The sequence below is a fragment of the Amblyraja radiata genome, chromosome 1 (genome assembly GCF_010909765.2).
Source record: "Amblyraja radiata isolate CabotCenter1 chromosome 1, sAmbRad1.1.pri, whole genome shotgun sequence".
Classification (NCBI taxonomy): Eukaryota; Metazoa; Chordata; class Chondrichthyes; order Rajiformes; family Rajidae; genus Amblyraja; species Amblyraja radiata.
The window spans coordinates 23,288,430-23,303,539 of record NC_045956.1 but is presented as its reverse complement, the minus strand read 5'-3'; the positions used below and the strand labels follow the sequence as shown (position 1 = coordinate 23,303,539).

The following is a 15,110-nucleotide window of genomic DNA, read 5'->3' as shown; positions in this document are numbered from 1 at the left end:
AGATATTTTTAATATATTACTTGCTATAAAATAACTGCTTATTAATGATGTGCATTTTGCCCTTAGTTGAATAAACCAAAGTATTTGTTATCATCAGTGCAGGTAGACAAAAATGCTGGAGAAACTCGGCGGGTGAGGCAGCATCTATGGAGAGATGGAATAGGTGACGTTTAGAAACATAGAAAATAGGTGCAGGAGTAGGCCATTCGAGCCTGCACCGCCATTCAATATGATCATGGCTGATCATCCAACTCAGTATCCCGTACCTGCCTTCTCTCCGTACCCCCTGATCCCCCATCACCTATTCCTTTCATCACCTATTCCTTTTCTCCATAGATGCTGCCTCACCCGCTGAGTTTCTCCAGTATTTTTGTCTACCTTCAATTTTTTCCAGCATCTGCAGTTCTTTCTTAAACATGTTATCATCAGTGCTTTGCTCAGTATCTCACAATTCTTCAAGAATAGAAATGTTAACACATTATGTTTATCATAGACAAATAAAGCAAGAAATGCAAGGGGAGATATAGAGATGGCTGTGGAGAAACAATGGATGAAGGTTATTTTATAATTTCAATGTCATACTTAGTGTAGTTGGTAATTTGTTCAACGTACACCTTTAAAGATACACACTTTAGTTGCCAACTTAAAAATGGAAAGTACCTTCCCTTTGAGATACGCTACCATATTGTATGGAATGGATAAAATAATACTTGTCTGTCTCTGTGCCCTTAGTGTATAATCCATGTGCAAGGTGTTTGTTCAGCAGTTGTTTGTGGAGTGTTTCGGGGGCGGGAGGGAGGTGCCTCTCTACAAGCCTGGTGGGAACCGCTCCAGTACAGCGAGCGAGCGGGCTGAACGGACTTTGGAGTTTGAATAATGGCGCCAAAATGGGTAATGTGTGCAAAATGAATTTCACTGTGCAGTTGCATGTGTGACAAATAAAGTTGCATTGAAGTGCTCAACCATTGGTGGCGGGAGGGATAACAACATCTTAGTGAGACGTGCTGGAGAAACATCCACATAATTACTAATGGATCCTGCATATGCATTGTGGTGTCAATATTGTACTGTTATCTTCTGCAAAATGTGATCTAAAATGTTAAAGTTAAATTCCGAAAGACAAAAAGTAGAATTTTATATAGACATACAAGAGTATTGGGCAAGAAGCGTCTTTTCAGCCAACAATGTCTGTGCCATTGTGCCAAATTAATCTAATCTCCTCTGCCTGCATCCTCCATTCACTGCATATCGGTGTACACCTTCTAAAAGCCTTACATGCCACTTTCATATTTGCTTCTACCACCACTCCTGGCAGCTCGTTCTTGACACCCACCACACTCTGCATTAGAAAAAACTAACCCACACATCTCCTTCACACTTTAACCCCTCTGACATTAAAGCTATGCTCTCTAGTCTTTGACATTTCCATCCTGCGAAATATGTTCTGATTATCTACTCTTATAATTTTACGTACTTCTATCAGGCTTCCTCTCAACCGCCAGATAAAATAATGTGTTTAACCAATCTTTCATTATGGCTCATATCCTGTAATCCAGGCAGCGTTCTGGTAAACCTGGTGCATTCACCCTCTCAGAAGCCTCCATACCCTTCCTGTAATGCAGCAACGATAACTGCACACAATATTCCACAGGGGTCAGGCCAAAGTTTTACAGAGTTGCAACATGATTACCCGACTCTTGCACTCAATGCCCCAATTGATGAAGTCAAGTATATCATAAACCTTCTTTACTACTTGTGTTGGCCCTTTGAGGGAGCTATGAAATTGGACCATAAGATCCCTCTGTACATCAATGCTGTTAAGGGTCTTGGCATTAACTGAATACTTCCCCCTTACATTCAATCTCCCAAAGGCAACACATCACACTTGCTCGGATTAAATTCCATCTACCAATTCTCCACCCATATTTGTAGCTGAACTATATCCTGCTGTATCCTTTGATGTTGTCTGCAAACTTACTAACCAGCCCATCTAAATTTTCAGTTCAAGTGGTATATAATAAACATCAGAAGCCCCGGAACAGACCCCTGTAGAACACCGCAGGTTACACATCTTCAGCCTCCATAACACTGATCCATCACTACTCTGTTTTCTCTGGGTAAGTTGGTTCTGAATCCCAACTACCAAGACACCATGGATCCCATGCATCTTAATCTTCTTAAAGTCCCTCATGGTAGGCTGATCCAGAGAGTTATCAAATACCTCACTAAATTCCATGCAGACAACATCCACCACCCTACCTTCATCAATCATCTTCGTCACCTCCTCAAAATCTGCACTGAAATAAACACACTTTAGCCCATACAGTTGTACCCACGACAGCTCCTTGGACTGAAATAAACACACTTTAGCCCATACAGTTTCACCATGTTCATTAATCTCTCCCTGCCTGTCCTTCCTTTGAGACCCTCAGATCCTAACCTCTACCTTTCCATCAATCCTCCTTTAGAGCATCATTCTGAAAATATTACTAGAAGCAAACCCAGAAACACATCGACTACACATCGCCCTGAATTACCAGCTATTTTTTTTTATTAACGTTTCCTGTTTTTATTTTATTTTTTCACCCAACTATTTTTAAGACATTTTGTTTTACTTTCTTTCAATTATATTTGTCCTGACTCCTAGTTATTGCTTATTAGCTGAAAATAGTTCAAAGTAATATTGTAGATTTAATTCATGATTTGTGATGAATGCACATTGGCTGAACCTGTATTATCACCCAGGCCTGGAGTTTATCCATGGATGCAACCTGTAAATTGAACCAGAAGGTGCCTTTTCTGCCACTGTCCTGTTAAATTATCTACTAAATTTCCTATGCTATGACGTGCAGGGAGAGGAGGGGGGGGGGGGGGGGGGGGGGGGGGGGGGGGGGGGGTGGAGAAACACGGACAGGTTGTGAATAAATGTAAACTATCAAACACAAGGCCATACTTGCGTTTTACGTTTAAACATTAATGCATTCAATCAACATTCATGCAAGTTTAAGAACCTGAAATTGGGGGAGCATTGCATAAAGTATAAAACTGCACTAAAATGAAACTATGTTTCAGAGCAATTCCATTTTTTGTTTGAAAATCAAGTCAAGAAATTGCAAACATCGCCAGAAACAACAATCCATTCCCATTGTGCACAAATGAAGAGACCTGAATGAGCGATCACAATTGATGGAAATCCATCAGAGGTTCTGCTAGCAGCTTGGGGCCAGTTTTAAAGATGAGTGTATTTGGCAAAGTGATCAATAGCCTGCTGTGAACGGCTGATGAAATATGGACACCTTGTACACAAGTGCATAATTTGTGTCAAATGTTTAGATTTTATAAGCCACATAGTTGGTTTGTACCCAGGTTTGTGCAACGCCAAAGTGCAAATGTGGAGGAAATTCAAGGCACTCGTGTAGTTTGTGGAGATCGATAAGTAATAATTGGCAGAGAAGAATTCTTGGTAATTTTCCATTAGTGATCCATGAGGGCTAAATGCCAAATATTACTATCTGGAGCATAGGAATTGTTCTTATATGCATGTTCCATGACCTAAAAATCTGACTTAATCAACCAAAGAATTATTTATTTCTTTTAGAAATGCATCTATAGAAATGTTCTAAAATAATTGCAACAACTTTTTTCTTTGTACAGATTAAAAGTATCTTTCTCCAGATGGAGATGATTATTTTTAAATCTTTGATCTGTAATGATGCAACATATTAATTACAAGTACAGTTTAGGTTTTAGTAACCTTGAAGGGATATTTAATTAGCTTGTTAATTAAAAGACGCAAACTACTAAACACCCAAATAAAAATATTTATTGTTTGTTTCAGCATCAGCAGTTCACATATTGTAATTTGGGAAACAGATTTCTAGTTGAGAGGATGCTTGTTCAGTGCTTGAACACACTTGGTTTATTAAGGATACACAATAATTTGTGTCCTCCTGGGAGCAAGTTACACATTTTAGCTGTTTAATTTCCACCTTCCAAAACCATTGTAGCATTAAGGAGGATTGGGTTTTTTTCCCCCCTCAAAGAAACTCATGTTTAAGAATGAGTATCTTAATCTGACATGTCAAAATATTTTAAGTCATCATCTCTTATTGTTAGCAGGTTAAATAATGTTCATCAAAGCTGCTGTGCTTTAGAATTTATTTACATTGAATCATTTATCAATAAGACCACAGTATCAAAAAATACAAGTAAAAATATCTGTAAAAGTATCCCATAACATGTTTATATAAATATCTTTGTAGAACCCAAATTCTGCTGTGTGCATATGACACCCCCTAACCACTTTTGTAAATTACAACTGTTCAAACTGCTTAACTTAGCTTGTGCTAACACAAATAACCATCGCTCTTTAATTTCAGAAGTGTTTAAACGCTAGCAAGAATGAAGAAAAAATGGAATATCATTGAAATAATAGAGATCAATCTGAAAGGAGAAAAGAGTTTCTGAAACAGTTGGAAAGGAGCCATACAACTAAATGAGTTAGGCCGAGGTTGAATACACATCTAATCCTGGAGTGGTTAGAGATAGAATCATTGTGCACAAAGATTTTTTTAAGTGATTTACATGTCTAAGAAACATAGAAACTAAAATTCAAGGAAAGATGCCTTAAACCTTACTACAGGCCTAGTGACAACTGGTTGGTGAATGTTGCAGATTTACACATTCGGCATATACAATTACAGAGTGCAATGAAACTGCACTGTGCAATATTAATACTTTAGCACAACTAATGTGACTAAAGTAATACCTCTGAATGCACTCACATGAAAATTCTCTTTCCCTTATTTTAGTCCTTTGTTAACAACATACAAGGTTAACACATTAAAAGAGACAGGAATTTCATACAAATATTCTGCAGTTTGCCAATATTAAATAGCCTAATGTTAATCTTCAGGATTGAAATCTATGTGAAAGATTACATTGTAGCAGACATAAATGTTTTAACCCTGCAGATATATTCGATCACCTCTAAAATGCAATATCTATTTGTTCTTGGTAAAACCCCCATTTCTCTTCTGCAGAATTACTTTACAGTGCAAATCGTAGTTCTCGAGGCCGTATGATTGTGTAACCAAACGCCCTTGAAAAATACACATTTTTAGAGATTGGGTATTTCTAAAGGCAGAATATTACATTTTAAATCGGCAGGGTCACTATGGTCTAGAAATTGCTAACAATTTTCAGTGCAGACCCATTTGTTTTGATTAACACATAAAATTAAGATTTTAAAATCATTAATCTTTTCTTGAAGCTTTTGGTTCTAGCTGGCCTTCAGAAAACCTTCCGATTCAAGATTAATTGAGTTAACCCCATAAGATGTTTTTATACCTCAGTTGACAGTTTCTTCAAAAAATTCAGTTTGCAAAGCACCAATATTGGAACATGACAGTTCAATGTGCAGCCTATCACATTACACGACCTTCTAAAGGAATGCTTTCTGCATTATGTTATTTCAATCATTTGAAACTTCTAAGAGTGATCTCAACGAGGTATCGCAAGCTCAAATGGATTAAACCAACCTAACACATACAGGCAGTCATTTCGAAGCACTTGAAACATGTCACCGTGCCACATAACATATCCCCTGAGCTGTAACCTTTAGCCACTCAGATCTAGTTGGCCTTCAGTGCTTTCCCGGTGCTGCTGCTCAGGTAGGCCCCGTGAAAAAACTGGCAAAACAGCACAAAGTAACTGAGGTACATGAGGGAAGACCAGACAATGTTGTGCATATGGGACGGGCACTGGCCCTGCTGCATCCACTCATACACCAAATAGTTAACCACGCAGCCCAGGATCATCTGGGTGATTTGCGTCATAGTGATGAACATGGCAAACTTGCGCGAGACTCGGAAGCCAGCAGCTCGCAAAGCGTAGTACGAGTACATGACAGCGTGCACGCCATAGTTCATGGTCATAAACCACCCTCCTCCAGCCACCATGTCTTTGTAAGAGTACCAGGAGTACAGCAGGACTGTGATGTGATGGTACCAGTGCAGGAAGATCAGCTTCTGTTTCCGTAATATAATGAACATTGTGTCTCCTAAAACAAGAAAGAGAAACACATTGGTAAAAAATATAGCCAATTTCATTGTGTAAAGATTGATAGTGTTTCATAACATTTCTTGGTTATATTAGTTCCAAGGAGATAAAAGCTTCTTTCAGAAAAATTCTATAAACTTCTCCATTCACTTAGAATCAGGTGTAATTTACAATCAACCACTTTGTTGTTCAGGAACTGGGAGGCAAATGTTTTAACTGATCTCCAAATGTGAGGATTCTGTTTCTTCAAGAGTTCATTCAATCACATTTCCACCCTAAAGGACAAATAGACCTATTTAATTTTTTTTTTTTAAATTTCAGAAATCATTTCTAAATACTTTTTACTTTAACCACAATTTTACAGTAAGTTATGGGCCTGTCCCACTTAGGTGAGTTTTCAGGCAACTGCCGGCGACTGCCAAGTTACCGGCAGTCGCCTGAAAAACCGGCAACTGGAACAGCGACTGTCAGAATGGAACACACACACACATCACTTCCTTCACCAGCCCGTTATGCAGGCGGGGGACAGGGCAAGTGGGGGGAGCGCTGAGTGAAATTCGCAAGGTGCAAAGCCAATGTGATACAGTGACAAATCGCGATGGGCAAGAAGGTTGACACTGTAATTAAGACGGCTAAAGCACAGGGTACGGTAAGTCCTTTAAAAGAAGGGGGGGGGAGAAGGAGGGGAGACAACTTTTAAGAAGCCAAAGATACACGGCTGTGAAGCTCGACGGACATTTAACATTACCAGTCAGTTATCCTTGGTTCTGATAACGACAGCTTACGTTTTTTGTTCCCCAATGAGCCAATTCACCGGTCAGCCCACTTAGGTGATTTTTTTCGGCGACTAGGCTGTCCCCACATGGCCGTGGGGTGACGCCTGTATGGTCGTGGGTAGTCTCCTCAAGTCGCCTAAATAGTCGAAACTTTTTTCTTGTCTCAGCTGGATTTTGAAATGTTCAAAACCTTTCAGGTGACTGTGGGCTTGACGTATCTTGTCTTCGCCTGTCGTAGGTTGTCGCCAGGATGACGCAGGTTGTCACCAGGTGACGTAGGTTGTCGCCGGGTGATGACCAGTGAATTCAATTGGCGACTACCTGCGTCAACCGGCGACAGGTACCGGAGACTGAATTGTCGCCGACAGGGTTGTAGCTTGTCGTGGGTGGACTTAGGTTGACGCCTGTGTGGTCGTAGGTTGTCGTAGGTGTGGTCGTAGGTGGACGTCCTAATGGGTCGTCGGTTGTCGATAGCTTGACGTCGACCAGGTGGTAGGTTGTTGTAGACATTGTCGTGGGGGGGGGGGGGGTCCAGTCGCCGTTTTTCCGGCGACCTATTACGACTGTGGCTGTCGCTGGCAGTCGCTGATAAATTGCCGAAGTGGGACAGGCCCTTTAGGGTTGGCGCTTACAAAGGACAAGATGGAAGCCTCTAAGGGATGCAAAGCCTCGGGGAGAGACAGAGACACAGAAGTAGCTCAAGATTATTTAAGCGGTTTCCAATCCTCAAAGTGCAGAAGGAAAGTAGGACACCAAATGACGCATTACTGCGGAAATAGAGGATAGTGGAAGTCAACATGGCTGTGTAACATGACAGAAAGAATTAGAAGGGCCACTGGAATAAAAGAATATAAGAGGTCGTGCCCTGTTTATGAATGCCCAACTTATGCCCAGCCCGTACATTATAAATGAGCATATGTAAGACCGACTGGATGGATTTGGGGTTACTGTAGGTGGCTGTTCTAAAGAGTACCTGCAATTTTGTCACATCAAGTCCAAGAAAGACACACTCTGCGAAACACATTTATGTGCATTTTGCAAATCCTATCTAGAAATATCCCATCTAGGCCAGCAGCAGCTTTAAAAAAATAATTGTGACTACCATTTAAAACCTTATCTGGAGTATAATCTTTCAAAATAATATTAGCCTGAGTAAAACTTGGACTATATTTGATAATATCAGCTCTATTATTAAGAATAGCAAAAGAAAATTTAAAATGGTTCGAAGTTAGACGAAAACTGCTGGAGTAACTCAGCGGGACAGGCAGCATCTCTGGAGAGAAGGAATACGTGACGTTTCAGGTCAAGACCCTTCTTCGGACTGATGTCAGGGGAGAAGGAGATACACAGATAAGGAAGTGTAAGGTGTGAAAATAGGACAAAGGGAAAGGAGATCAAGGAAAATGTAGAATAGATCATTTCCTAGCTGGGAGAAGGGAGAACGTCTTCAAAGTAGACATACCTTGAGTAGATTTTGCAATGGAGCAGACGAAATATGCAGGAAAGAACTGCAGATGCTGGTTTAATGGTTATTCAGACTCTCTGTTCCTATGGGACAACCCACCGCTGTAGGGTTGTGTTATGCGAGAACTTGTCTTGTGAAAACTATTTTGTGCTATGTGGGAACTCTATTCACGGCTGCATTTCCAACTTGTAAACTGTTCGTGCCATGAAGAGTTCTCAAGAACGGAAACCTGCCGTAACCCGAGGGGGGATCTGCAGATCGGAAAATAGCCTTGGGCCCAGATTAACAAACACTGCATGCAAAAGAGCACGAGGAACGCTGATTTTATTGGCAGAATAGAGATTGAGAGTGTATTTAAAAAAAGGCAAGCTGGACATGGTATCAGGAACTTGGTGTGAATCCCTGCACTCCCATTATAGTGGCAACAACCTGGCCCCAATTCCTAACACAAGTCAGAAATGCAATGGTGGGTTGTCCTCTACAAATAGTCCAGAGAAACGTCTAAAATCTCGTTAGTCTATTCTTAATACTAAAGCTGATATTAGCAAATTAAGCTTGAGTCTATCTCCGGCTAATAATGATTGTCCAACAAAAGATTTTACTTCAGGCAAGGTTTTTTCAACAAAGTTCCACAACAGGGCGGCACTGTGGCACAGCAGAAGAGTTGCTGCCTCAAGGCGCCAGGGACCCGAGTTCGATCCTGACCACGGGTGCTGTCTGTACGGAGTTTGTACGTTCTCCCGTGACACGCCTGGGTTTCCTCCCACACTCCAAAGACGTACAGGTTTGTAGGTTAATTGGGTTTGGTAAAATTGTAAATTGTCCCTAGTATGTGAAGGATAGTGCTGGTGTACGGGGTGATTGATGGTGGGTACGGGCTCGGTGGGCCTGTTTCCGCGCTGTATCTCTAAACTAAACTGAGCCTGGAGATACCCTGTCTGTGAGGGTTTGTGACGGGCGGGGCTGGGCAAGTAATGTGCCGACTCAGCAACGAGTTGCACGGTGATTGCTGACGATCGAATACTCCAAGCGTTGATTGACTGTCTGGTTCCTACAATCCTTCTCACCCCCCCCCCCCCCCCCACTCTCTGTTGGAGGTGACGGTAGGTGAAAAGCACCGGGGAGAACTCGCGCAGCTGACGTTACAGAGAGGCAGCAGTTTCCATCACGTCCAGCAGGTGACCGACCATAGTATCCGGGTGGTTTGTAAAAACATGGAGCTGTGGCCGGCAGCCGCTCCCCCCGCCATGATCACGCTCGCCACGTCGACCAAGATACAGCAAAGCCCCACGCCTCAGCACGGTTCACCACAATCCACTCAGCACCAGCCCTGACTGGCAGCCCGTTGCCACAGAGTAGTCTGAAATTCATTGCTACTAACTTGATGGTAGCAGAGTAGACTTGGTGGGACGAATGGCCTAATTCTACTCCTATCTCTTATGATGGAGATGAGGATTTAGGAAGGAGATGAGGAGAAATGTATTTAGTCAGAATCCGTGGAATCCGCACAAGGCTCTGGAGACCAAGTCAGTGGATATTTTTAAGGCAGAGATAGATTTTTGATTAGTAGTTATGGGAAGAAGGCAGAAGAATGGGGGGGGGGGGTGGGTTAGGAGTGAGAGATAGATCAGCCATGATTGAATGGCGGAGTAGACTTGGTGGGCCAAATTCTACGCCTATCTCAAGAGGGCACCAAGTTCCTTCTGCAGCAGTACTGCCAGTAACACTTCTCTCTGCATAGAATGCCATCACAATCCCTTTAAGCACCAATTCCATTAGTGTTCTCAATCCTGCCACACCATTTCGAGCGTCTCTAGATGAAAGGGTTTTAATACGGCAGAAGACTGAAAGGAGAGTCAAGTTGTGCACAGGAGCCTGTGGAAAAATAGTCACTCAGTACTTACAACACATCTGAAAGTGTTGCGGCAAGAAACAGTGCCCTGGTCTGACAGTCCAATTAGTCACTCCACTGAAAGAGGCAGATCGCAGGTACCAAGGCAGCTGCCAGACAGCCCAGCCTTGAACCCCCTTATCTGGGGTTCCCTTTCAGTGCTGATGTGTGCACAAATAATCCATACAATATCTATAATATACATATCTGCATCAATAATATTAAAGCACAAAATAGTAGAGGAGGAAATGAAGTGAAAACATTTTTCAGGTAGATTTCATGTCACCACAGATAACTTTCATTCGCCATTTAAGACTTCTCTGAGGAGCAATGGGGAGACAAGGCAGAAAGTCATTTACAAGCAAGGCAAGAGACTGCAACCAAGCAGGATTAGCCAGCCGGAGATGCAGGCTGAGCTTTAGATTGTCCAAGTACAATGTAATTACTGATATGGCTCGAATCACGATGTCGCTTAGAATAGCTTTAAACCCAGAATCTGGCATGAAGTCAAATTAAAAGCAAAGGGTCATTCTCTTTTGTTTTCGTTGTTCCACGACAACCACACGCATTCTATACAGAGAGAATAAAACAGTGTTTGATTAATATCAGTGACTTCGGTTCATGATTTCTGCAGAGTACAAATTTCACCATTGATTAGCTCAGAGCATTCAGCGAAAACAACATTTTCTGCCTCACTCACCTAGCTCAGGTGCTTTGCTCAACACAAATGCATATGCCCAGAATTTGCTGATCGGCCCATTGTAGAAACCTTGATCACATACCGACTGCTTCAAGCCACTGGTTGTCAGGATATACACCATGTACGCTCCAGTACGCACAGCTCCGATAATACTTTAAAGAGGAAAAAAAGACACCAAGATAATGAGGCATAATATAACCGTACCAAAATTAAGCTATTTATGAATAACAAGGTTTTTTTTTTTCCTGAAAGCTGTGCAATGCAGAAAAGGGACTGTAGAAAATGTTGCATGACTATTGGAGCCATTAATGTTTTGTTTCATGCTTAACTTGCATGTGGAAAGGCTTTGTGCACCTATTTTTAAGTGTTCTCACTTGTCACTTATTATGGCGGTCCACTTTTATACAAGTGTCATTTCCTCTTTGTATTTTATGTACTTGATGGTTTCGTGTTTTAATTATTTTCATACGTTTAGAGAGTAACATAGAAACATAGAAAATAGGTGCCTGCCTTCTCCCCATATCAACCCTTGACTCCACTAGCCCCTAGAGCTCTATCTAACTCTCTCTTAAATCCATCCAGTGATTTGGCCTCCACTGCCCTCTGTGGCAGGAAATTCCATAAATTCACAACTCTCTGGGTGAAAATGTTTTTTCTCACCTCAGTCTTAAATGACCTCCCATTTATTCTAAGACTGTGGCCCCTGGTTCTGGACTCACCCAACATTGGGACCATTTTCCATGCATCTAGCTTGTCCAGTCCTTTTATATGTTTCTATAAGATCCCCCTCATCCTTCTAAACTCCAGTGAATACAAGCCTAGTCTTTTCAATCTTTCCTCATATGACAGTCCCGCCATCCCAGGGATCAATCTCGTAACATATTCTAACCTTCTGCATTAAGTGTCGCTGGTCTACAAAGACTTTGTCAATCCCCTTGGTCACCTCCTACAAAAGAGTCAAACCAATTTGTGAGGCAAAGAAAGCCAACAAAAACTGGATCAAATGGACAAATGCAACTTGACCTTTGTAATTAATTCACAATAATATGGGATGCGTATCACACCGAAAATAATGAACTCTGCCTGAATTAAAGTGTCTCCCATGGAGTGTGGAAGTTAAAATCACCCCTTATAATCAAGCACCTGGAGAGATCAATGCGAGAATGACTGACTGGAGCTCTCAGAACTCGTCATTTGAGAGCACAATGCTGCTGCTGAATATGGGGAGCCTGGGACCACACCCTATCATTGGGTGTAATTGACTCCATCCACTGAGACAGACCTCGGCCCTGGGAGATTATGCTCAGGCCGAGATGCATGGGTTGCTTGACCGAACCATGCCATCATTGAACCATGCCATTTTGCGTCATAGATTTTCTGTTATTTTAAGCTGTTTGCCCTGCCCTTATTTTCCTGGTTTTAATGCTTTTAAAGTCTCTAGTATAATTATGTGTGCATTTGTGTATTTATATGATCTACATACATATAATATATTATATATATATATATAAAATATATGTATTTGTGAAAATGTGTGTGTATATATATACACATACACACACGCTGACCTTTTTTTCTCTCTTATTTATTATTTTGTTTACACTGTACTATCTTTACATATTCTGTTGTGCTGACTGCAAGTAAGAATTTCTGGGACATATGACAACAAAACACTCTTGACTTGAATTACTAAAGCAAATCCCTACAGCAAGGATGGTTCAATTTTGTGTTCAGTTTTGGTGACTTCAGATTTGGCATTAGTGGCAGCACCCATCGATGTACCAGATACCCCTAAAGACATATATGTAGGCATTTTGTTTAAATGTGTAAAATATACATGAAATTGAGCAATGGCTATTACTGCAGCTTGTTTGGCTTGGCTGAATTATAGAGAATCAGATGGGGTTTTTTTTTTAACTTCCTGCAAATGGATTGTTTACATGTCAGCTCAGTGCTTTATCCTGGAGATAGATTCAATATTTAATTTAATTGATACATGTGTCAATTAAGGTACAGTGACATTTGAGATGGAAGGATTTTGCTGCATTATATTCAAGGCTGCTAAAATTAACTTTCCTCCAGGAATTGAAGTAATGCCAAATCTCACAGATGCTTGCTTTTTACAAAGTTCACTGCAACATTGAAAATCACGGTGACTTGTGCAATGCTAAACCACGTGCTAACCCAGTTAGAAGTGCAATTTTGTTCCATCATCATGAAATATAAAAAATCCACCATGTTTGTTAATCGGAAAGTTAACAATGAGTAAATTCTCTGGCTTCCACACGTGCGCAGTTAAGCATGAAAGTTTTTTATTTTTTGCCATATATCTTTTAGCTTCAATCCTCAGCAATACACTAGACATACACTAGAACTGCTACTCAGTGCAATTACTGAAAATGGTAAAAACTAAAAAAAAGTTAGCAGTGGTACATTCACATTTATTATCCAACACTTAAATCATTTATTAGTTTCATAAACATCTGACGTCAAAATATAATAACTTTAACTATGTGAGGCCTCATTACCTACAATAATTAGCACTTCGCATTTTAGAGAGTTATGCCCCTGTCCCACTTAAGAAACCTGAACGGAAACCTCTGGTGACCTTGTGCCCCACGCAAGGTTTCCAATGAGTTCCCGGAGGTTTTGGTCACTCTCCCTAATGGTCGAAAGTGGTTTCCGCGTGGTCGAGGCTTCTTCTATGTTCCTTCGATTATTTCAACAAAATCAAAACCGGCCTCGTTTAAAAATAGGTTGCCGTTTGGTCGAAGCCAGTGGAGTGGGGTCGCTATTTACTTACAGGTAGTCGAAGGCCATCTCCTTAGCTGACCGGCCATTTTGATTGACTCATTGGAGTTTTGAGGACCTAGAAGATCCGCCGGAAAGTAAAATGCTCACTAAACTTTATTAAACTTCTTAAAACTGTCTCCACTCCTTCTTCCCCCACTTCTCCCCCCCGCGCTCTCTAAAGGACTTGCGTACTCTGTGGCAGCCGTTTACCTTCCTCTTCATTGCGCAGACAGCGCTCCTCCCTGGCCCCCACCTTCGCGGTGTGTGTGTGTGTTTGTGTGTGTGTGTGTGTGTGTGTGTGTGTGTGTGTGTGTGTGTGTGTGTGTGTGTGTGTGTGTGTGTGTGTGTGTGTGTGTGTGTGGGTGTGTGTGTGTGTGTGTGTGTGTGTGTGAGTGTGCAGTTGGTAGCAAAGATCCTGCAGGATCTTTGGTCGGTAGGTGCAGCTCACGCTTCGGTCGAGGCTTTCCAAGCGAGTGGCCAAAACCTCTGGCAACTCATGGAAACCAGAGATTTCCGTTCAGGTTTCCTAAGTGGGACAGGGGCATAAAACCGCAGCAGTTACCGAAAATAGATGGGATTAAAGCTGAGAAGCTCGTCACTTAGACCAATGAATCAAACAGCAAATCCAGCACCAGCATTTGAGCAACTATTCTGCAAGAGACGAAAGGAAATGTAATATTTCTTAATACACTTTGAACAACCAATCCGAGTTCAGAAACCTTAACTGCTCCTGTCCGAAAGTAGAATACTACAAATTCTGTACATCTGAAATGAAACAAAAATTAAACTGGAAACTCTCAGGAGGTTAGGCAACATCTGTGGAGAGAGAGAAAAAAGACTGGAATCAAATGAAACATTATTGACTTGAGATATTAACTTGGTTTCCTCTCCATAGATGCTGGCTGACCCAAATTAAAGTCACATGGCACAGAAACAGGCCCTTCATCCCAATTTGTCCATGCCCATCAAGCTCGTCCAATTTGCCTGTATTTGGCCCATATTCTTCTAAACCTTTCCTACCCATATACCTGGATGTCCAAGTGTCTATTAAATGTTATTATAGTATCAACTATCTCCTCTGGCTGCTCATTCCATATACCCACCACCCTCTGAGTGAAAAAGTTGCTCCTCAGGTTGGTATTAAATGTTACATCTTAAACATATGTCCTCTTATTTTTTGATTCCTCTACTCTGGGTAAAAAATTTGGTGCATTCACCCATCTATTTTCCCTCTTGATTGTATACACCTCTATAAGATTACCCCTCAACATGCACTCCAAGGGATAAAGTCAAAGCCTGCCCAACCCCTCGGTACATTTCAGCCCTTCAACACCTTTGCTAATCTTCTCTGGACTCTCTCCATCTTAATAACATGCTTCCGATAGCGGGGCGACCAAATCTGAATACAGTACTCCAAATGTGGCC

At 41.5% G+C, this 15,110-nt stretch overlaps 1 protein-coding gene across 2 annotated transcripts in view; it reads right to left on the bottom strand.

The window, feature by feature from the left end:
* Positions 1–3,537: 3,537 nt before the first annotated feature.
* The window catches only part of elovl6 (ELOVL fatty acid elongase 6), a 98,085-nt gene continuing 86,512 nt past the window's right edge, over positions 3,538–15,110 (bottom strand). For both annotated transcript variants that reach the window (XM_033018856.1, XM_033018857.1), the window contains 2 exons: positions 10,893–11,044; positions 3,538–6,061 (listed from right to left, as the gene is read on the bottom strand). In XM_033018856.1, the coding sequence (XP_032874747.1) occupies positions 5,634–6,061; positions 10,893–11,044 (580 nt within the window). In that variant the 3' untranslated portion in view covers positions 3,538–5,633. The remainder of the gene's footprint in view (positions 6,062–10,892; positions 11,045–15,110) is intronic.